Genomic DNA, 23,220 nt, shown 5'->3' with positions numbered 1-23,220 from the left:
TTCTATACATACAGTTAATTCAAATTAAGTACCCACGATAGTGGTAACAAGATCCATAAAGCTAGCTATTCCTAAACTGGTATTTGTCATTGTCTGTTTGCTGCTCTGATAGTAAAATAGTATTCTTAGAGAGAAATCAATTTTTAAATATTATTTATACAAGAATTTCCATATGAAAAGGTAGAATTAAAGGCCATAAAGCCATGACTGACTCTGTTATAAATGATCAGCTTTACCCCCAGTAAAAAATAATTGCTTTTAATGGAACCAGCACTGATCACTTAAAGTATGTATAAAATACTTTTTGTCCCTAATTTGCTTAGGTTGTATACCCTACCTAGTATTTAATAGTTTAATTTAAATTTGTTACAACCTTTTATGCCTGAAAATCACATTGAATTATTACATCACTCCACACTTGTCTGACTTCCTTTAGCTTCCAACTGGTCTCAGATAATTGTTCTGTTGTCTCTGACCTGTGAATTTACTAAAACTGATTTTGAAAGTGTGGTGGTTTCTTAGCAGTCTACTGAACTTCATTGATTTATTTTTTTTTTTCTCCTCTTCCTTTATTGCTTTATTATCTGCTCTTTCCACACCTGCTTTTCCTTAAAGAAATCCGTCAGCAAAATGAAATAATTTCAACTTTCTTATTTCCTATTTTAAAATGTTTTAGGGATCTGAATAACTCCTTAATTTAATTTTGAAGATGTTTTACTGTAAGTGTATTTCATGTTAAATCTTGACCATAATGTGTTTGTACAGGCCTTGGAGAAGAGCAACAGACTATCAGAAAAGGAACTTGCAGAAGCTGCAAGCAAGTGGGCAGCTGAAAAGTCAGAGAAGGCTGAGGAAAGCAATTTACCTGAAATAACAGAGTATGATGTAAGATATGATTATTAATCCACTTGTTTTAAAATGTTACAATGATAGACTCTTGTTTTTCTGTACTCTTCTGAAAAGCACATTTTGTAACTTACTCCTGAATTTTTCTGCTTATGCTATGAAATATTTGTTGAAAGGGAGTGAGAGGGAGACTAAAGTCTTGGGATTTATTTATTTATTTTGAAAAAATAGACAAAGCCAGGGTACATTTTGTTAGTATAATTTGAATTCATGTTGACCTACAACTGACACAATAAGGCTCCAGCTGTCCTGGGGATTCTCCAAGGAACTCTTGTAGCAGTGTAGCTCTGTATGCCTACTGAACTCCTTAAAATTACCAAGGGACTTCCGAGTCAAAACATGAGTGTACGTGTAAAATATAAGACTTAGAAGAGAAACTCTGGTTTATTGAGTTCAGTTTCATGCCATGTCATCCTACCATGTCATGTATTCTTTTTCAGAAAGTAGTCCTCCTCTATATTAAAAACTAAGTTTTCACCTTGATACTGCAGTGTTGTTTTCCCTTGGAACCCTTATTTCATTAATAATCAATATTAATTATTTACTAGTTTATTCCCATCTGTTCTTGCCCCTCCTTGTCTTCTACCAGTGGCTATACTGAAGTGTGATTATAGCCCTTCTCAGTCATTGTTTTGTTATGCTGCTTTTGGGTAGGATGTACTTTTTTGATTCGGTTATGTTAGTAGAAGATGTATAATTTAAAACAACCCAAAAGTCATGTAATGTTAAATTATCTGTTTTAATTCTGTGGTAATTTGCTTTTTGACTTTCACTTGGCTTCAACTTTAGAGACACTCTAAAAAACAAAATAGGACCTACTTTACAAAGTCATGTGTCTTAAACTTTACAATTAATGGGTTTTATATATATTTTTTTATTTATTTGTAAATAATTTGAGGGAAAATGAAAGCATCTTGGGAAGCATCACATTTCCTCTTCTGTTTCACACTTGTGGAATGTAAGGCTGTGTTAGAGAAATAAACTCACTGGATCCATATTTATCTGAACTTTTAAGTCTTTTCTGTTGATGTAATGGGTGAATGCATGAACAATTCCTCAGTACTGACCAGGAAGATCTAGTTGGATAAACAAACTGAAAAAAGTAATTGGGAAAAAAAAAGGGAGGAAGTGTTAGAGTAAGGAAAAAGCAAGAACTGATCCAGGGATGAATGCCATATGGAGGAGAACATACAGATGGACATTTCTGAGAGGTTCAGGAGAGTAACAGTGAAGTATCACTCCTGTTCTTGATGAGGGGAAGGTAATGCAAGGGAGGAAAGAAGAATGGGCCATATGGAGAAGAGTTGTTTAAAGCTTCCTCTGTGCCTCAGAGAAAATTGCAGTGGCAAAAAGATTAAAAATAAAGAATCAAATGAAGCAATTGCAGTTGATTATGGCACAGTCTAAGATGATTTATTGACTAAGAAAGTGGGCTATAGGAATGCTAATGAAGGAGGTGTGGCATCTCATTCTTTGTTCTAGAAGAAAGGATACCTCTCACCTTGATTAGTAGGCTGTCATGTATGAATTGCAAGAGTTTTTAACTTCATGCAGTTTATTTTACATAGTGCTTAACAGTTGAGCTTTGTGTTGCACTGAACCTTTTAGTAGCCTTAACTCACTCTTAGACATTTCGATATTTTCTGTGGTGACAAGATTTGGATGCAATCTTAATGGTTTTTGTTGCTACTAAGGTTTGAGCAGGTGCTCACAGGACCACTTAAGCTTTTGTCTTTTTTTTTTCTATCTAATGCTTTTCTCTTTCATGTTGGTTAAGTCTTAAGATTCTTCACCTCTATTTTTGAATAATAGAAAGTAGTTTTATTCATCTTCTTCAATTCTCAAATCCTATTTTTTAAAAATTATTTTACTACTCTACAAATCTGTTCCATAATATCAGATTTAAATAATGCTGTAAAAGTAAATTACTGCATCTTCTATACAAACTCCTTGGAGTTGGAGTCTGTTTTCTTTAGTATAGGGATAGTGGCTTAATTTCTGTTTTAGAGGGAAGTTTATATAATTTCAGTACTTCAGTGTAATTTTTCATGTTGTTAGAAATCCTCTAATCACGTTTGCTTTTACTATATGGTAGGTATCACTTTTCCTTTAATATTAGACCTTTGGTCCTGAATGCTGCAAGAGTTCTTTCTGACAGCATTTTTATTTTGTTGATGCCTATTTACCTTTGATTTTGTTACTTTTATCCTTTCCCAGAAAATTAATCACACTTTCATTGTGGATTTTTCTTGCTAGCTGGTGTTACAAATATTACATATACAAATCTTTTCTCAGTGGATGGGCAGGTAAAGATTATCTGAAATCATTGCCTTTACACTGTTAAGACTGAGTCACAGAGGTTTTTATGATGTCATGTTTTCTACCTGTTTAAAATCCCTATTTCTGTATCTGTTAAGATTGTAGCAATAATACTTCACTAACAGTCTTGATGAGCAAACTCCATATCGACTTGATGACTGCATTTGGGATTTTATTTTTTTTCCTCACACTGAGGTTTTTATTTTGCTCTCAAAACTGAATCTATTGTTTGTGGTTTTTTTAGGCTGGATCTTCAGCTCCATTATATGTCGAACAAACAGGGGAAACAGAAGCAAATATAACAGATAGTACGGAATTATATGAGGATGGCCAGTTTCTTGGTCGCTCAAAAGCAATTGCAACTAAGACAAAGGAGATTGAACAGGTGAGTCCTTCTGGCATTTTGTCACTAATACAGTAATGGCTTGCTCTGCTAGAATTATCCTGATTTATTTTTTCCTCCTTCTTGGAGTATAATATGAATGTAATCTGATTTCTGGAGATGATGTGATGATAACATCTCTGACTATTTCATTCTGAAGAACCATGACATTTATCTGCACATGGAAATTAGTGGTAGTTTTCTGTAACTTACATACAGCAACTGCTGTTTTTCAAGCTAAGATAATGACTGCTTCTTTGAATAATTGTTTTAAAATCAAATATAATACAAATAATTTCAAATGTAATTAAAAAGTAAGGCTTTATGTGAGATCAAATAATCAAAAATCAATTTTGCAGTGTAATTTCCTTCACTGAAATGTATGCAGTTTCGGATTGAAGACCAGAAGCTGCCTGTTATTGTTTTGTGTGTTTGTATTTGTTTAGCTGGGTTTATTTTTGTTGTTGTGATTGGGGGGTGCTGTTGGGCTTTTGTGTTTGTTTTGTTTTTTTTTTAAATCAGCTTTGAATCTCAGTGCCTTTGTCATTCTCTGAGTATTAAGAACCATCAAATTTTGCTTTGACTACAAACAGATGAGAGAGGGTTACTGTATTCAAAATCTGTATTTTTTTTTCTCTTTTGTGTTGAATACTGGGGATTGATTTAATACAAAACAAGATTTCTGTTACTCTTGTAACAGAGTTTTTGAGGTAGTTCAGTGAAAGCTTATTCATGTATTAGTCTTTATTATATCACCTCAAAGTAAGAAAATTATCTACAATGACCTTCAATTTCATTTGTCATAAACAACTGAAAGTGGTTTGTTTCTGTTTTTTCTTATTTTAAATGCAGAGTTTGGATATTTTTCTGAGTTGATCTTTCTAATGTAAATGCAACTATGTCCAACTCTGTAAATTGCATTTAAAGTTTATCATTTGGGTGACAGAAAGAGGTGACTTTCTTCAAACTTGCTGTAATTTACAGTGTTTTCAGTGTATACCTGGGATGGGTGAAATAGAAATACAAATCAGTTTCCCCCTCATGTTTATCTCATAATAACATCTTCAAGAAAATAGGTTTCATGTCTTGTTTGAGATAAGCTTATTCTAGGTCTTCATTTTTCATCTTAATTCTAGTGGCCTTTGTTCTGTTGCCTGTGAACCCATTTCCTGTGCTGTAACACTGTTCCTTTTTATTGACACTTGAAAACTAGCTTTTTACTCAATTGTTTTTGCATTTGGGGTTTTTTTTCCCCTTTTAATAGTGACTTTGCATAATCATGTTCCTGGTGATCATGGCTTTCCACATGTGCTGGGTCTGGCTGGGATGGAGTTAACCAGAGTATGCTGTCAATGCAGTTGGTTTATCCCTGTGCATCAGATCATAGGCTCGTACATGGCCTAAATCAACTACTACCAAATGCATAAACTTATGGCTATTTAAAAGTGACAAACTGAAAAAAATACAAAGACTAGGAGCAGATTTTTTTATAAAATAGCAGTTGTGATTATTTAGGCTGATAGTGGTGAATCTATGGATTGGTTTAATTCCCCTAGGTCCTAAAGACAGGGTTATAGTGATGAAAACAGATGAAAATTTGGACACGAAACTCTAAGGTTGTTTTCAGTATGATATAATGCTATTGCGCTTGGTAGAGCTTGCACTTAATTCTAAGGAGATCTAGGTTATGATCCATGAAATGGAATACTTTTAGGAACTTGGCTCAGAAAAGCCTGAGGAATAATTAAAGATTTGGATTTTGCAGAACCAGTTTCTCCTGTTGTTGATTTGAATATTGAAGCTGTCAGCTTCCGCAGAATTTAAATAAGATTTTAGAATGATGCTAGAAGTACCTTCAATACATCTTAACTGAAGGAGATGCTTATTTTCTTATAAAATGAGGTACTGTGAATTTGTTAAGAGTTAGACAGGATATTTATTTAATCATTGAAACTCAAGACTGGAGAATTATCTGTATATTTTTCAAATAAATATTTAAAAGTAGATTCTGCTTCAGCAATTAAATTTTCTGGATTTTTTTAATTGTTGTAATAGACCTAATGATTTTCATAATCATCATTAATAGCATAATGAATCATCATAATGAAATACTGTGAATCTTCCTACTGTATACTGAAGCAGTCTCTCTGTACAAACTTATACGCTATTCTATTGACTTTGAGTTCTCAGCATCCAAAAGTAAATTTAATTTAGTTCTGTGTGGCTTGAGTTCTCCTCCCTTGACAAGTAATGAGAGAGGGAGCAAAGACTGGAATGCAAGGTAAATTTGCAGTGCTGTTGTGAACTGCTTACTAAAGGTTCTTTGGATGAATTTCTCAGTATAATTTATACTGATTTTACTACTTTTTAACTGAAAGTATGTTTCTGTTTTTCACACAGTAAAATTAATCCTTATCATACAAATTTAATACTATTGCTAGTCATGCTGTATTGTTTATACAGATGTAACATTTAAATCTTTAAAGTGAACTGTAAGCTATAATACACTTTAGAAAGAATGACCTGATAATAAAATATATAATATATTTATAAGAAAGCTTTTTCATTATTTGTTTCTGATTATTTGTCTTGAAGACTCAAGTAGTAGCAGAAAAAAATTTTGCTCCATGGACTTCTTTTCAGTTAAATTTCATTCAGGTGTTTAAAATAGTTTCTGAATAACTAGTTTTAGTTATTATTTCTGGAATGTAATTTTGTGGAAGGATTACTAAAATAAATTATTTATTGCAAAGACTTATGCTGCACAAGTGGTGAAGCTGTAATCCCTCTGCAAAGCAAGATTTCCAAACAGTTGTTTTTCAGTATACACTGGACAGCTATTAAGGTATTTAAAATAAGTAATGAGGTCAGACAGGGCTTGTGCCACTGGGTATGTGTCAAAGAACTGGTGAGGGTCCAGCTGGTGTTTGAGGAAATGAGGCTTGATTAGAAGGCTTGACCCATTGGATCTCTTCTACTTCTGTCTCCCAAGTTGTTCTGCTTTCTCTTGGAGCACCAGATCTAGTGATGTTTGCTTTTCCATTCATATTTATTCTTAACCTGATTGCCAGGTATTTTTGCTGTTCCAAACTCCTGATAAAGCCCTCTTTGCTTTGTCCTCTCCACCTGTCTCCAAAGCTCCAACCAGGAAAAAGAGCAAAATTTTCCAAATATGTACTTTTACTTCATAGTACTGTTGTTCATAGTACTTTTACTACATGGTACTGTTTCAGGCAAATGCAGAGGCAGAAAACTGTGCTGACAGAACATGCAGTGTTGCAATGAGCAAATTCATTGCTGTACAGCAGAGAAACAGGTGGCCTGATGCCCTGGGGGGTGGTGGTGGCAGCTTGTGATATAGTCTGTTATTTCTCTTAATAAAAGCAAACAAAAAAAAAAAATCCCTTGAGCAATTGAATGAAATATTCATACAGGTGTTCTGTTTAAATAAGTGCTTCTCCGTATCTTGTGTATCGCTCATATCACTCTTTTGCATAGTTCCCTTTGCCTTTCCTCTAAGCTACAATAACAGAACCTCCAGATTCAGAATTTTAAAGGAAATGTGATTGTAAATGATCACTCGACTCATCAAGAAAATATTTGTATATTATTTATTTGACGGGGGACTTATTGCAAGCATTCATGTAAAATCATGCCATTTAAAGAAAAATGAAGTTTTGTGTGCTGATGATAACAGGGGAAGAAGTGTCAGACCAAGTGCTAGTTGCTGTTAGCTATATAGTGACTATCTTTTAAGAGTCTGCAGTTACTTTGCAAATATTGACTGAAGCTGACATAAAGAGAGGAGACTAGAAGTTTCATGGATAAAGGCTTGCAAAAATCCAGACACTGTTTTAACAGAGCCAAGAATTATCTATGTCACTCTCAAACTAGAAAAACTCCAAAGTTTATATTTGATTTGAAATGTTCCAATATTACTTGGAAAGGAAGAGCATGGCTGAAGATGCACAGGTGCTTAAAAACGTTTCTGAACTGGGACTGCAGATCCTGGACATTTCTGACTTCATCTTTGAAAGAACAGGCATAGTGACAGTATCGTGGAAACATCCGGCTTGGATGGGATCTCACCTGAGCCAGTCTCCTCTTGAAACAGGGCCTTAGATCAGGTTGTTTCAGGGCTTTGTCAAATTGAGTTCCAATGAAGAAGACTGCTGTTTCTCTGGACAGCCTATTACAGTGTTTCACTGCTCTGTCTCTTGAGCTGCCATCACAGTCCAGAACATGCTTTCTTTCCAACAAGGACACAGTTTCTGCTCACTGCTTCTCTTGACAGCTTCCTGTCCCCATTTTGAACNCAGCTGCCATCACAGTCCAGAACATGCTTTCTTTCCAACAAGGACACAGTTTCTGCTCACTGCTTCTCTTGACAGCTTCCTGTCCCCATTTTGAACTGCAGAATCCCAGCTTGTTGCTGTGTTCCCCTGGTTTTAGGACCTGCTGCACTGGGAGTGGGCTCAGCTGTTCTCAGGGAAGGGTTGATTTCCTAGAATCCTCTGGCTCTGCCACTTTGTGGTTGAAAGAACAGAATTTTTCCTGTCATTTTTGCACAGCAGGTACTGGGAAAACTGTTCCCTTCCATCCAAGTGCATAGTCTTTTCAATCTTTGTGCCTCTTTGCACTGAATGAAAATTCTGCAGCATTAACGTGTGTCTCGTATTTTAATGTATTCCATTAAGTAGGGTCTAGATCTATGATGTGTTCTTTAATGTTTGGTTTGTAATAGGAGGCTTTGGAGAGTTTTTAAAAAATAAAATAGGGAAGTAATTAACTTTCTCAGTTGAGGTGGTTTTTGATTGTTTGGAGTTTTTTGAAGCTAGGTGTTTCCTTAGACCTTTGAACATGGCTTTCCCTCTTTGCTCTACATTTATAATTTTGAAATAACGTGTTACATGTTGTCTGAGCATAGTGAGGTAGAACCCCATTAAAGCGATGCTTAAAAGATTGGTCTGAGTACTTGAAAATAGTGTAGCAGAAAAGCTTTCATTGTCATGTCAAGATCAATGAATGCCTATAGTTTGCTAATGTAACCATTTCATGCACTTTTAAAATACTTTTACATTTAATAACATGCAGTATGCATTAAAGTATTGTTTTGGAGTTGTTTAGTTTCTGTTTTTATATAGTTAAGGATCAGCTTATGCTTTCAGTATGTAATGTGCTGAAGTGTGGTATTTTTTTGGAAGTGATGACAAATACCTCCCTGGTGTTAAACTCACAATTGGAGCTATTCAGCATCAGTGTTACACAAAAGGCTATCTCTTTGTTCTTCCTTTATGAGCAGGAGTAGCAGGGATTCTTAAAATGTCTTATCTTGTCTAGACATCAAGTCTGCAATACTGTGTTAATTAGTCCATTATTATGTGTCCAGTTTCTTACACATTGCGTATGCGAGTGACATCGGTTACCTTTGGAAAAGTATTATTTTCTGAAGACAGATATTACCAAATGACAATTTTACCAAGTACCTTCCTTGATTTTGGCAAAAATCAAACCTCTTAGTCTCTGAATGAGATTTGACACTCAGAGCTTCAATTTGACTGTTATCACAGAGTTCTGGCATCTAACAAGGAAGCACAGGAATTAATACATTCATGAATGCTTTTTTCTGTTAAGGGAATTACTGTCAGACTGTATGCTTCCAGTTCACCAATGTCTTTAAATATGCAGCAGAATAATATTTTAAAATGTTCAAAACATTTGGATTAATTGCTTCTTTACTGGAATTTCTAAATGAATATTGCTCGTTAACAGCCTTCTTGCTGGAAGATGGTGAAAATAAGCTTGCATTTGAAACTTCATAGCTACAATGCATAGAAAGAAGGAAAAATAGGTGTGTGACTGGGTCCACAGGCTGCCCATATTCTGTTTCCAGATCTGCTAACTCCTTTTTTTTTAAGTAAATTGCTTAAATCTCTGGCCTAGAAGTTACAGTTAAGTAAGAAAAACAGATTTTAGCAATTATAGTGTGTGTAGTTTCATAAGAACTGTTTCTTGTTCTCCTTCTCTGTCATATTTCTTGTTCTGGTAAAACCTATATAGCAATAGCTGAATTGTCTTTGTGTGTATTTAACACAATTAATGGGACTGTTCTCTGGAGGTGCTGCTCTGAGCGAAGACTGACCTGTCACAAAGCAATACTTCACGTTGCAAGGACTTAGTTAAGAAAGCTTTGGTTCTAATATCAGAACATAAAAACATTATTACAGGCATTTCTTTTGTAATAAAATAGTTACAATTTCTGTAATGTATGGGAGTATACTGTATCCCTTCCTCTCTGCCCCCAACCCCCCCAGTGTCCATTGCTAGTTTTGTTTTGCTTCAAACAGTGTAAAGATGAAAGAGGGTGTAAATATGAAGTAGCATCTGCATCTTGGCTAGGAATAAGCTAATGGTAAATATATCAGAAAAGTTTTGTAAGGCTTGGATATGATAGATTAAGCACCTAAGTTTTAGTAGTTGTAGTAAAATAAATAAATTACTAATTGGAGTAATTGGAGTCCAGGAAAAAATTAAAGAGGCTTTTGAAGCTGGCCTTGGGTGCACCTTTTCTTTTGACTTTAGCTGAACCAGGGAAACAGGTTACTGTTTCTTCCGATTAGCTTGTTGGTCTGCTTGTGCTGCTGCTCATTTCAGGCAAAATTATCTAGGTTAGAAAAAAATCCCCTAATTAAAATATAAGTTAAGAACTAGGTGAGTTAAGTGAAGCTGAAAGAACTGGAACAGTGGCTAAAACACACATTAAAGGATTATTTCTGATTGTGGATGAGGTCAGGCATGCTTTGTTTCTGACAGGAATAGACCAGACAAGAGTAACAGGCCAGATGAGAGTAAAGGATGGGGAGGCTGTAGATTTTCATTCCCTCCTAGCTTTTCTGTTGTCCTTCAAACCTTGTGTACTTAATACACAGTGGCAAGGCCTTAATGATGGAATCATCATCATCAGTCTAATTTGGTTGGTAGCATAGTATGTATCATGCCTCCTCTGAGCTTATGTTTATTTTATTTAAATGTAAGTTGTAATTAAGAGAGTTAATTTATTTTTTCATAATCAAGAAAACATTTGTCTCAGGTTCTGGTATTTTGCCTTAGGCTTCTCAGAAAAATTGATGACAATCCCTTTACTTAATTATGTCATCTCCCTATGATCTTGTTTCATCCTTTTGTGGTTTATTAGTTTCCTTGTATCAGTATCCCTCTCTTTATATATAAAAGGCAAATAATTTATTTCTTTTTACACATTCTTAGACACTTCTTCTTCGGTAATAATTCTGACTTGCTGATTTTTCTACGACCTTTTACTATTTACTCTGGACTTCCTTTTTATCATTGCAAAATCAAATCGGTTACATTGCTGAGTTTATTTGATCTGTGTAGGTCACACTTGCCTTAATTCTTTTTTTTTGTGTTGGGATCTTTCAGTGTTATAAATATGAGCTGTTTGTTAGCAATTTGTGTTTTCATGTTTATGAAACTGCAAGATGAAGCACATAAAAGCTTTTGGTCACTATCTTCATAGTATCTTTTATTCTTCTTACAAATACGTTTATTTAAAGCAGAATACTTGTAAAAGGATGTGAAAATTTTAGCTACTTTCCTTTTCTTGTGTTTGGGTCACAATGCTTTAGAAGTTGTAGTCCTTCACTTTACAATTTTTCAGCTGTGTTCTATTCCTTTTCCATGGACATTAATGGGTTATTTGGTATGCACTGCTGTGTTCTTAATTACAAACTGCTGCATATGCAAAATCAGTGCAACTCATTCATTTTACTTCAGCACCTGAAGGTATGGTTTAATAAGGAAATATATTACCACATTTCAGCTTTTTGCCAGCAGCTTTTTTCATTGGAAAACTGATAGAAAGTGTTATTTAATATGCAACACTCAGGGAAATACTTTTAAGAGAACTTAATACCAGAAATGTATGCATTTATGCAGTAACAGTAGGGTATTTCTTAGAGAGGTTGGAATTAGATATAATTCACCTTTAGCTTTCTATCACTACCTATTGAAGATCTTATGTTTTTTAGTGTAAACAGTTTTGGGCCTGTGCTGATCACATTATTTTGGAGTTGGTGAATGCTGAACCCATTGACAGATGTAGAGTTTTTGATGTAGAGGCACTTCATATGTGATCATGCAGTACTGCAAATTGCAAGATCTCACAACTGTTTGCTTATACACAGTCTTAAGGGGGATTGTTTACAGGTGTTACAATGTGGTCGTAAATCTCTGTAAGACTTAAATGAGAGAGGGTTAGTAGTTAGGTACTTGATAAAATTGCTGAACTAGGTTGAAACCAAAGAAAATGTGAAAGAAGGTTGTTCAAATCTGAAAGATAAGATCCACTTCTTGGTCAGATAAAGTGAAAGTTTAAGGAGATATGTATTAAATAGCATTTTTTCAATCAACAGCTAGCAGTGATTGCTTGATTTAAGATTTCTGGTTCTGTCGTGAGAAACCAGAAGAACATAAGGACAGGATGAAATAAGACTTGGAAACTATAATACTGAGTAGGCTGGAAAGAAAAAAGATTAGTTTTAGGAGATGATGAGTGCAAAAAGGTGTTAGAAAGAGAAGAAACTCACTAAAAATGTGTGGGCCTTGTTATATAATTAGGAACTAATTATGAGAAATTGCTTACTGAAAAAACTGTCAGAAGTTGAGATGCTTGGAAGGATAAGCTGAACTGACACTGGGAACCTCCTGAGAATGCTGAAGGATGAAACCAGAAATGATGAATAGTCTGAGCCTTGATAAAGGCAGTAATTTCTGTAGGAGTGAGTGTTGGTTTTGTGGTGTGTTGCGTTTTTTGTTGGGAGGGGTTGGGTTTTTTCTGTTTGGGGTTTTGTTGGGTTTTTGGGGGTTTTGGTGGTGTCAGTGGAGTTTAGTTGTTGTTGCTTTTGTTAACTTGGATATAATTCAGAGGATAGAGAAAGCCTCCTCTTCAATTTTGTCTCCAGTTTATTCTTTCTTTAGCAGAAGGGCATTGGTGGACTTAAGAAGTAGGTTAGCAGTGGTGTTTGATTTTATTTTTGGACTGTTTTAAGGATTAAAGATCAAATTCTCTTTTAGTTGACTCAAGGCACTGATGATCAAAGTTTTAAGTATTTTTTGTTCTTATAACATAATGTCTCTTCAGCGTTGTTACTAGGGAAACCTGCTGCTTTCTGGATTGAAACAGAATGAGAATAGGATCACTCCCATAAACCTAGTAATTAGATCCAGAGATCTAAATTCCCTTAGAAATAGCCTAAGCTCAAAGAACTACTGTCTAACGTCTGTACCTCCCCCCTCACATCATCTCTATCAATATTCCCAATACAGTCTGAGCATTGATCTTCTGAAAGACTTAGAGAGGAAACAAGAGTCCAAATGGTGCTTAAAATAAGATGTCTGTAGAGCAAACGGAGGACAGTGTCATAAAGGAAAGGTTTCGTAAAACCATGTGATGAGGGGAATGCGGTAATTGAGCGAACATGCAAAAAGCGCTGTAAGTGGTAAATGAAATGTGGTGACAGGAAGGACTTGATGTTTGGCGTGGAAACTGGTTTCCATTTCTCCTGCACTGACAAGAGCTTTCAGGCCTCAGGAGGTTGAAGTAGACAGCGGCAGAGTAGTTTCACTCTACCTGTAGGGAGGGAAAATTTGCAGAAGTGTGAATCTACAGTTTTATGGATTTTTGTGTCTTTTACAGACTGTGGTCCTTATCTTTATATAACAGAAACTTGGTTTGTAGATGAGAGTTTTCCTGGTGAATATAGTTTAATCCTGTGATCCATTTGTAATCTGATTTATATACAACACTGATGCATGTGTAAATATAGGATCATCTGTGACCAAAGACACTTGGGTGACAGGTTGTATTTGTCACCTGATTCTTAAGTTTATATGTTATATCTCACTGCCTGATGTCTTCTTTCTTTTGGCAGTTGTTTCACTGAGCAGGTTAAACTCAGTATGTTCTAAAGATGGATAGACTACACCCTTTTGCAATAGCTTGTTCTTTTCTGTGAATATTAGTGGATTATTTAAAAGTAGCTACAATTTACAGAAGACTGTTACATAGTTTTTTGTTCAAATTATTTTGAGTACATTTAGTATTTATTTAGGTTTTTATCTTAAAACCTTGGCATACAAAGTATTAATTTTCTCTGACCTTGAAATAAATACAGGGTAATCTTATAGTTTCAAAAGGCATCAGAATTGGGAACTTTGCTAAATGATATGGGGAAAAAAATCTATTGTAGCATAAATTGTTTATGCATGGGCTTCTTCTGTAAGTTAAGATTGTGAAAACATTAGATTTTTATCTTGGGGTATAAATGACTAATGCACATCATCATTTATTGCTGACCCGCAAGGATCACTTTTCCTGTTTTGTTTGACTCTTGTTTGCATCGATGTTGCAACTTTTGAGTCCTCAATGATTGTCTGGACGTACATTAGTATGGATATCACAAGGGCACGCTTCACAAAACATGGCAGAAAAACAAGGGCCGAGACTCCACACAGGAGGAAGGTTACCGTGTGCCAGTTTTCCTTGCTACTTTGACTTGCAAAGGCTAAGAGGGTCAGCCTGCCTTGAAATAAACACAGAAGGTGAATACTGACCAATCGAGTGGGTCATGTTGTTCATGGTTCTTTAGCTTTTCATGCTTCTTTAGGATTGTTCATACATGAATTTTTTAAACTACTGAACTTCAAGTATTGCTCTCAATGACACTAATGACCTTTGATACATGTTTTTGATACTGTTTCTCCAGTGTTTAATTCGCTTGGTAGCAGTCTTTCCCCTTCTCCTGACTGCAGATACCTTAAATACTTAGTTTCATTACAACATGAAATGTTGTACTTATGTGGATTCTGTGTCTGCTTACTTGACCATAATTATACCTCACAAGCAGTTCACCACCTCAGTATAGTAGATAATTTAGATATTAACTTTTTTGGTCACGTGCTACCTAAAAAAAAAAATCTTCACATAAGCATTTTTAAACAGAAAATCATAAGTAGGTTAGGATATGCTAACACAAACTTCAAGTGGAAATTTTCCCCTTTTATTATGTTTCTTTTTAAAACTTGGCTTTCTGGAGAAACTAGTTTATGCAGTTGCAGAGTATCTATGCTCTGTATCTTTCAACTCTATTGTCAGATTTCAACTAAATTCAATTTAGGCATAAACCAAAATGATTAATTGTTGCAAGCTTTATGAAAATAGGCAGTGACAGAAACTGCATGCATTCCAATGGAGACCATGTTATGATTGCATCTCATTAGACATCCGAAAGTCTCCTTAAGCAAGTGCTGCTGTTTAAAAACAAAAAAACAAAAAACCAACCAAACCCCAACTTTTACCACTGCAGACTTCAGCTGCACATTACAAAGAGTTTGGTGCTACCATAGCTTAAGAAATTATGTCCCTGTACTGTTCCCTGTGCTGGCACAGTAGTCTTTGTGGGCCTGACCATGAATTAGGTCAAGAAAAAGAATGAAAAGTTTATAGATACTCCTTTACCCAGTTCTCTTATTCACAGTGTAGCTCCTTAAATGTGCCTGCTGCTACAAGGGAGTACCCTCGCTGTGTTCTATGTCGAGCCACTACCATCTCTGAACATTGACTATCTTGAAGGTACTGTTCAGACACACTTAGTGTACTGCTTAGACACTGCTTAGTTATTTAATCATCAGGCAGAAATCTATAGAAAGCTGTAGTCTTTGGTGGTATTTGCAGAGTAGCTGTTTATTTTCTCAGGGAAGATAAAACTTTAAAAAATATTTCTGTTCAATTTCTATCTAAAGCTGCCATAACAAGAACTCACTTCAAGACATCTCACTAACTTTGATAGCATTGGTTCTGTGTATTTTCAAGAATTAACTCACTTGGAAGTACTAGTGCATCACTAGACACCCTCATAACAGCCTCTTCCACGTGGCCTGTTGGAGCCAAACTTTGATTTAGTTGTGAACCAAACTGGTACCTCTTGGCTCCAGCCTTTAAGTTTTTGAGTAGATTTTGAGCAGAAAGAGCAGTCACAATAAACCAGTATTTTTGGTAGTCAGATAGCTTGGTTTTGTAAACTAAATGATCTCTTTTAATTCAAACTCTAATCGCTTGCAGTTCTTTAAAGTATTTTCACTTTAGGAAAATGAATACCAAGAGATTTTTGTTTTATTTATTGTCTCTCAGCTAATGCAATGAAGAACTGTAAGTGTGCAATTATAGAGAAGTGTTCCCACACCAAGGCACAGCTTGCTGTAAAACTGGAAGCTCTTTTGCATGTGTCTGTTACCTGCCACCGAACAGGGTAGTTGTGACAAGGACTCTGTTGCAGTTTAAGATAAGGATGTCTCTGTTCGTTTGGGGGGACCTGTGAGCTAGACGCAGCCTCCTTGAAACGTGTAATTAGATGACTTCTGTTGGTGGTGCAGTCTCGCCTGTAGGTCTCCCAGCAAAGGGGATGGAGACTGTACCTTCACCAGTTCTTGGCAGTGGCACTGGTGGGCCCCTCCACACCCAACAAAAAAATTTTGTTTTTTCACACAACTGAAAGGGAGAAACCAATCTAGGAAGGCGAATGTCAAGTTAGGAATCTTCCTGTCCAAGTTCTTTTATATGCCAAGAGGTGGACCATAACATAAGGAAGAGAGGAGGACTGGATATGTCCTTGGGAAGGCAGGGACAAAAGGATACAAGAGTTTCTGTGGAAGAGGCAGTGTAGAACTATGTCTAGTTGAGGAATGAGGTGACCTCTGATTTGGAAGGTGGAGGAAATCTGGAAGGGATGAAAGGATTTGTGGTGACAGGAGAGGTAGGGTTAGTAACTGAGTGTGGGAAGCAATGAACCAGGGTGGGACTGGACTTGCAGTTGAAAAAAAAAAAAAGATTTGTGCCAAGATCAGGAACTGCAGCCAAGAGGGTGGGGGAAAGAATGAGATGGGGAACATGGGTGGAGATGGGAATTAATTCTTAAGATGGGAATTAGCTCTAAAGCTCATGGGCAAATGCAGTGGAGTTTACTCCCTGGCTGGAGGGTGGAGACGCTACATCATGCAAGAAAACTTGCTGCTATTTCTGGTGCCAGAAACAAGTGGGGAGCAGTCAGGTGCTTCCAGCATGGTATCTTCCCTTCTGGATGCCCTTGAGGTGTCTGCAGGAAGCTACAATTGTAAGGCAGGAAATGCAATGTTCCTTCATTGAGTACCTTAAATTGCCTACTAAAAAAATTGATGAACATGTCAGTCAGTGCTTTTGGTTCAGTTTACTGTATTTGTCATCAACTAGAAAAAAAATTCTTAATTAAAAATGAGTTTTTAATGAAATTATTAAACTATTTACCCTAGTGTAGGTCTAGCCATAACTCAAAAATGCCCTGATTATTTTTTTTTAATGCTTTTCATAGTTTTTGTCAAATTTACTCATAGGCATAACTACAGCTCACTGTACAATTTTCCTTTTTCTTATAGTTGATATGGAAGGAGGTTTTCTTGCAACTTTGTTTTTGCTAAAATCAGAAGCAGAGATAAGCAAGTAATTATATAGTCTCTCATGACCCAGATAAGTCACCAAGAAAACTGTGGTTTAGGAGTGTTCCTATTTTAAGCAGGATGGGCTTTTTGCTACTGAGAAAAGCATGTATCATTAATGAGTTGGCTCTGGAGCCTTTTAATGTGTGTAGGTGTTACTTGTGTCATAGTAAGCAGCCAGCAGTGATCCCAAAGAAAAGTATCCCATCTACTGTTAAGGTTGTATTAAGTATTCTTGAAAAAACATATGTGCATATTGCTGAAGAGTTATATTAAGATATGCAGAGGTCTCTTAGGGATAAAGTGCTGAGCTTGTTTTTGTCTGTTGTGGATCAACTAAGATTTTAAAAGAGGCAAGGTCACCTAGCATGTTACCTGAGTATGAATACTTCCTTAAAGCTGCTGTATTATATATTATATTTAAGCTCTGAAAAAACATGTGTGCATATGTATATAATATATACAGTGCACAGTGTTTTCATGGATGTTTCCATGCAACTAAGGAACATACCTTTTGTTTATGTTTTCCTGTTTGGCAGAAATGCATGAAATGTAAATGCATATATCACAAAGTAATATAAAGATGCTCAGATAATTCAATTGAAGTGAAATGGTTTTCAATGAATTTTTGATTTTTCAGAGTGCTAGGTTGTATGAGAGCTTCAGTGAAGACTTGCCAAGGGAATGGGAAGGACTGGGATAAAATTGTGGAAGAAGTGCAGGTTGTTAGAGGTAGTAGTGGTTCCTTTGTCACATATGTATTGGCTAACTGCAGGGTCTTGGGCAGGAAGAGTGATTTGGCTTTGTCCACAGTGTAGTTTGCTGAGTGGTGGAGAACTAAGGAGAACAAAGAGAAGATGTGAACAAATGAAAAAGAGATTATTATTAAGTTGAGGTAATATGAAGTGAGTCAATGGATTATGTTACAACTAAGCAATAATTTTAGGATCGGATTTTGGTGCATTGCAGCCAACAAACGGGAAGTGTTAGTCGTGTTCTCTTCATTAAGAGTGTGAGCTACTGACTTACCCTAGAGAAGGCAACTTTTCATTTTTTTAAAACAGTTAGTGTTATTATTCTACACAGTCCGTGGTACTCTTAAATAAATATATAAATAAATGAAATAATCCTTTGTTTACTATATAAATGAATTCTTTGTGGATGCTGATCCTTGAAATAGAAAAATCCCTTACCTGCTGATTTGAAAATAGGAAGTTTACAGTGTTTATACCTTTATGAGATTTTAAAGAACAGAAAACCCATTTAAATTAAAATTAAATTTTCAATTTAAATATGAAAATGTCATTCATTTTCATTGTGTTTTTTTATTTAATTTGGCTTGCTCTGTTCTAAATAATTAAATATTTTTTCCTGATTTAGTTTTGATTCTAGACAGTGTAGTTCAGCCAGATCTTTATAAGCACAAACTGGTTTTAGTGTTGAGGTTTTGTTTGGTTTTTTTCCCCAAAAAGTTCTGTAAGGCTGCATGAAAGGAGAAATGCCTTATTTTTCAGGACATGTTTGTGCGAATAACCCATCTACTCTGTATCTTTGAGAGCACATGGTAATCTTGTATGAAGTAAGGTTAAAAGGTAAATGGTATGGTATTGTTTCTTTTGGCTGTTGCATTAAAGTGCTTGACCTTTGGCAGCCTGTTTTTATCTTAGGCAGTAAACTGTTTAGTTCTGCTTATCAAAAGAGACTTCACTGCTCTCTTTCCATGCTGTTCTTATCCAAAACACACTGTATCAATCCAGCATCAGTAGACTTTATGAGCAGCAGCTATTATTCTGCCTAGAAATGCAGCATAAAAAGTTTATTTATGTTGTAACAGTACATTCTATTCAATAAATACTTTAATTTATATTTTTGTGGTTTCCAGCTTCATTATAGTTCAGATCTTCTTTTGTATTGCCTCCTTATTACCATACTCTTTCCCTGGATTTTGGCTGTTTGATGTGAAATTACTTGGTTTGGTGTTTGCTGTAAAGTGAGTTATTTTAGACTATTCAAACTATATAATTTGTATCTCTAAAGGTAAGATTAAAACGGAAGAGTATGTTTGCAGGTATTAGCAGATTTTCTAGTTATTTGATGATGTCTTCAAATCATTGACAAGGTGGTGGTAATTTGAAATTTTATGAAGTGTTTAGTTAAAGGGTCAACTCCCCCATACCTTCAGTTGTCTGTGTGATTTGCCAAAGTGAAGTTCTATATGTTGGAATTTTGGCCAGAGGCAGAATTTGCTGTATCTCTGAATTGAATCTCAGAATTGGTCGATTCTGCTGATGATATTCATCAAATCTTTAACCTGCAGGAAGCGGACAGTTTCAGGGCAGCCGCTGATTTGTTCTAGCTATATTTGTTCTAGCTATATTTGTTCTAGCTATATTTGTTCTAGCTATATTTGTTCTAGCTATATTTTTTTTTTCATTGACTTGTTAATTCACATGATGCTTTACTGTTGTTACTAGTAAACAAATACTGGCACCATAATGAGCCTCCCTGTTTTACAGTTAAATATTTCATATCCAAGAGGACTGAGTCCAGACTGCTAGTATCCTTGTATAAGAAATAGTGTGGCCGGCAGGCCCAGGGCACTGGTGAGGCTGCACCTCAAATCCTGTGTTCCGTTCTGGGCCTCTCACTGCAAGAAAGACATTGAGGTGCTATAGTGTGTCCAGTGAAAGGCAATGGAACTGGGGAAGGGTCTGGAGCACAAGTCTTATGAGGAGCAGCTGAGGGAGCTGGGGATGTTTAGCCTGGAGAAAAGGAGGCTCAGGGGGACTTCATCACTCTCTACAACTATCTGACAGGAAGTTGTAGCAAGGTGGGGGTGTCAACCTTTTCTTCCAGGTAACAAGTGACAGGACAAGAGGCAGTGGCCTCAAGTTGCACTAGGGGAGGTTTGGATTTGATATTAGGAAACGTTTCTTCACTGAAACAGTTGTCAAACATTGGAACAGACTCCCCAGTGTAGTGGTGGAGTCACTATCCATGATGGTATTCAAAAGACGTGTAGGTGTGGCACTTAGGGACGTGGTTTAGTGGTGGACTTTGCAGTGTTATGTTTACAGTTGGACTCAGAGGTATTAGAGATCAACCTTAATGATTCTGTGATTTTGAGTACTAGAAATATCTCTGTTATTCTTTGATTTAGTGGATTTGTTGCATCATGCTGTTACCACAATTTATAGGTGTCACAGATCACAGAAAGCTGCTGTAAGCTATCCGAAGAATACGGAGCTAAAGCTCTGTAAAACTGTCTTAGGAAAAAACCCAAACAGAACAGTATTTGATGATCCTGGTTTTCTTCTTATGGTCATAAAACTTCTTATAAGGACTGACTGAAGCCAGGCTTGAAAAGAATCAAAGCTTTTCAGTGGATGCCAGAATCTGGAGACAAGCAAACACTTCAAAAAGTCCTGAGTGTGTTCACATATCTTGCCAAGTTTGTTCCCAATATATCCTCTGTCAGTTCACCCCATCAGACAACTTCTGGAAAATGTACAGTGACACTGGATTGAACAGGGCAGACATTCCTTTAATGAGTTTGACAGGTAACAGTTCTTGTGCTGAAATGCTGCAGTGTTGCTTAACTATCTCAATAAGAAGGCTTGTAAATAGAATGCAGAAAGCTAGTGTTCTGAGATGATGTTTTTAAATACAAATAGGCTTGTTTTTCACATGGAAAAATAATTCACAATGAAAAAAAACCAGTGGTTCCCGAGCTCTTTTGAACCAGCTAATCTCTGTGATTCTTCAGTATTACTTATGAGCTGTAACCCAAACTTATCAAGTAATTAATTCTAAGTACTGTGGGATACAGTCAGTGGTATATCCACTCAGTAAATGCAGAACTCATACTACGTTCCCTTGGAACCACAGTTGGTAATCGCTGCCCTAAGACATATGATTTACTAACCATAAAAGACAGTCTCTACTCGTTGTGGCTTTCTCTTCGGGGAGAGACATGCTTTCTGTTTTTACCAATTTTTGGATTGAATTTCTGCTTCTAAATTGAAGTGGAAATAGCTAGAATTGTGGGAACAGAATCAGAAGGAGAGATTATTTGGGTGTTGAATACTAAAAACACAGAAGGAATGCATATATTTGTAATAAGAAATGAGGCTTCATCATAAAGCTTTTCTGACCTGCTCCAACCCCAGCCATTGTTCTAGCTGTATGTTCTGTTTCTGTGTATGTTTTGTATTTGACAGAAGATACTACTAAGATATGCAAACATTTAAACACAGATCCTGTATGCTTTGTCTTTCTGGGTTATGTGGAAGTTCTGTGAGTAGTTCCAGATGAGCTCAAGGAGACTGTAAACACTACTGTAAAGCTATAGATAAATGTCCTCTTTAGATGTCACTCACAGATGCTTGTCACCTTCTTACCCAGGATAGGTGATTCCTCTCCACACCCCAACCAGTGTGCTATCATGTGACCTAATGAGGCTGGTTTTGCCTAAAAATTCATTTTAGTCCTGTATCCTACTGGCTCACACAAACAAGTGGGGTGATGGTTTCTGGCATAGGAATACTGATAGCTGGGAAGGGGGAAGAATCTTTTCAGCTGTCACAGCTGCATGTGGAAAAAGATATCCATCCACAAGCTAAGGAAAGATTACAGAAGTCTTCAAAAACATGGTCTTAATTGTCATTTTCCTTTATTTGATTTTAGATTTGAAATGAGTACTTAAAGTAAATGATGAGAGAGCCTGTTTCAAGGGTAGAGACAGGACAATGACTTGGACATGGAAAAAGTTTGATCCATTATTGAGGCACTAATAAAATCGATTTGTGAGGCTAATATAATGTGTGAAGTAATTCTAAACTTTCAGAAGCAGTAAGGTTTAACATAAACTAAGCAATAAAATGTGGGTAATCGAAGTAATTGTTTTTCTTCTTGCAGCTGTTGCTTTTCCTTTCCGAAAAGCTGTCCAATTACATACAGTAGTTTACTTATTTTGTGTAGTGTTTTCTTTATGCTGCATATGTGATGAAAAAACCTACCCTTTGGCATGCAATTTCAAACCTGTTTTAGCATTTTTTTAACCATTAAAGAAGAAAAAAAAATAAGTTGCTCTTTTTATAGTGATGGTGAGGAAGTCTTCTCATATGAGGACTAGTTCTTAAACTCATGGATCCACCAGCTTTGAAGTTATATTAGCAATGCTGCTGTCAGTTAATTGTGCAACTAACTACTTGGAGTTGCTTTTAATTGGAAAAAGGGGGGTTTTGGTTGTTTTTTTTTTCTATTGCTCCTTATTTTCATTTTGCAGTTGGAGAAAATACAGGTGATCCACACCTCAGGATAAAATTCTGTCTTGCCCATTAATGAAAATGAGCCCTCATAACACAGTATTGAGTCTGAGAATATTTGTAGCTGAGAATATTTGTTGAAATTGAAAGTGTGCCAACTTTTGTTGAGGGAAAACTAAATCACCACAAGTCGCTTTTTGATAAAATCAAGTGCATCATTGTTGATCTTGACTGCAACACAGCCGATCAGTGTAGATTTGAACTACTGTACATTTCATACAAACTATTTGTGTGTTTTTATGACAAGAAAGACTGGTTTGTCATTTTATTGTTGCTGTTAATATGCAGCCCATTCTGATGAAGCTTAAATGAATACTGTGTTCCTTTATGGTCAGCGGACATAACTGAAAGCTATTAAAGCATTTTTAACAAGAGAATTAATGTAGAGTCTTCTGCAGATAAACTTCACCCTTCCTGTTTCGGATGGAGCAATAAGTTTACCATGGAGCAGATTTAGGAAATAGCTTTCCATCAATTCAGTATTTTATAAATAAAAAGTTGCAGGGCGAGGTCCTTCCTTTGGCATAAAGCTGATTATTTCCTGTTTAATCCAGAACTGGTGCATTTCAAGTAATGGGAGTTTTTTAGCATCAGTCAGAGAGGAGAGTATTTAGGAATTTGTTTTCATTCATGTTCCTATGAAAACACAGTTTCTAGACTTGAAGATCATTATAGAACAAAGAGAAATAATTAGATACATAAATAGTTGCTCTTTCAGACAATTTTTGGACTTGGCTGCTC

General features: G+C 35.9%; 1 protein-coding gene across 4 annotated transcripts in view; it reads left to right on the top strand.

Moving 5' to 3' along the window:
* Positions 1 to 23,220, top strand: part of PPHLN1 (periphilin 1) — a 67,366-nt gene that overhangs the window by 33,033 nt on the left and 11,113 nt on the right. For all 4 annotated transcript variants that reach the window (XM_017838142.1, XM_017838141.1, XM_017838144.1 and 1 more), the window contains exons 9-10: positions 766 to 885; positions 3,470 to 3,610. In XM_017838142.1, the coding sequence (XP_017693631.1) occupies positions 766 to 885; positions 3,470 to 3,610 (261 nt within the window). The remainder of the gene's footprint in view (positions 1 to 765; positions 886 to 3,469; positions 3,611 to 23,220) is intronic.

This window comes from Lepidothrix coronata, unplaced genomic scaffold, assembly GCF_001604755.1.
Source record: "Lepidothrix coronata isolate B3197 unplaced genomic scaffold, Lepidothrix_coronata-1.0 Scaffold325, whole genome shotgun sequence".
In the NCBI taxonomy this organism is placed as follows: Eukaryota; Metazoa; Chordata; class Aves; order Passeriformes; family Pipridae; genus Lepidothrix; species Lepidothrix coronata.
Note: the sequence above shows the minus strand (reverse complement) of the source record. Positions and strands in the feature narration are given on the sequence as shown.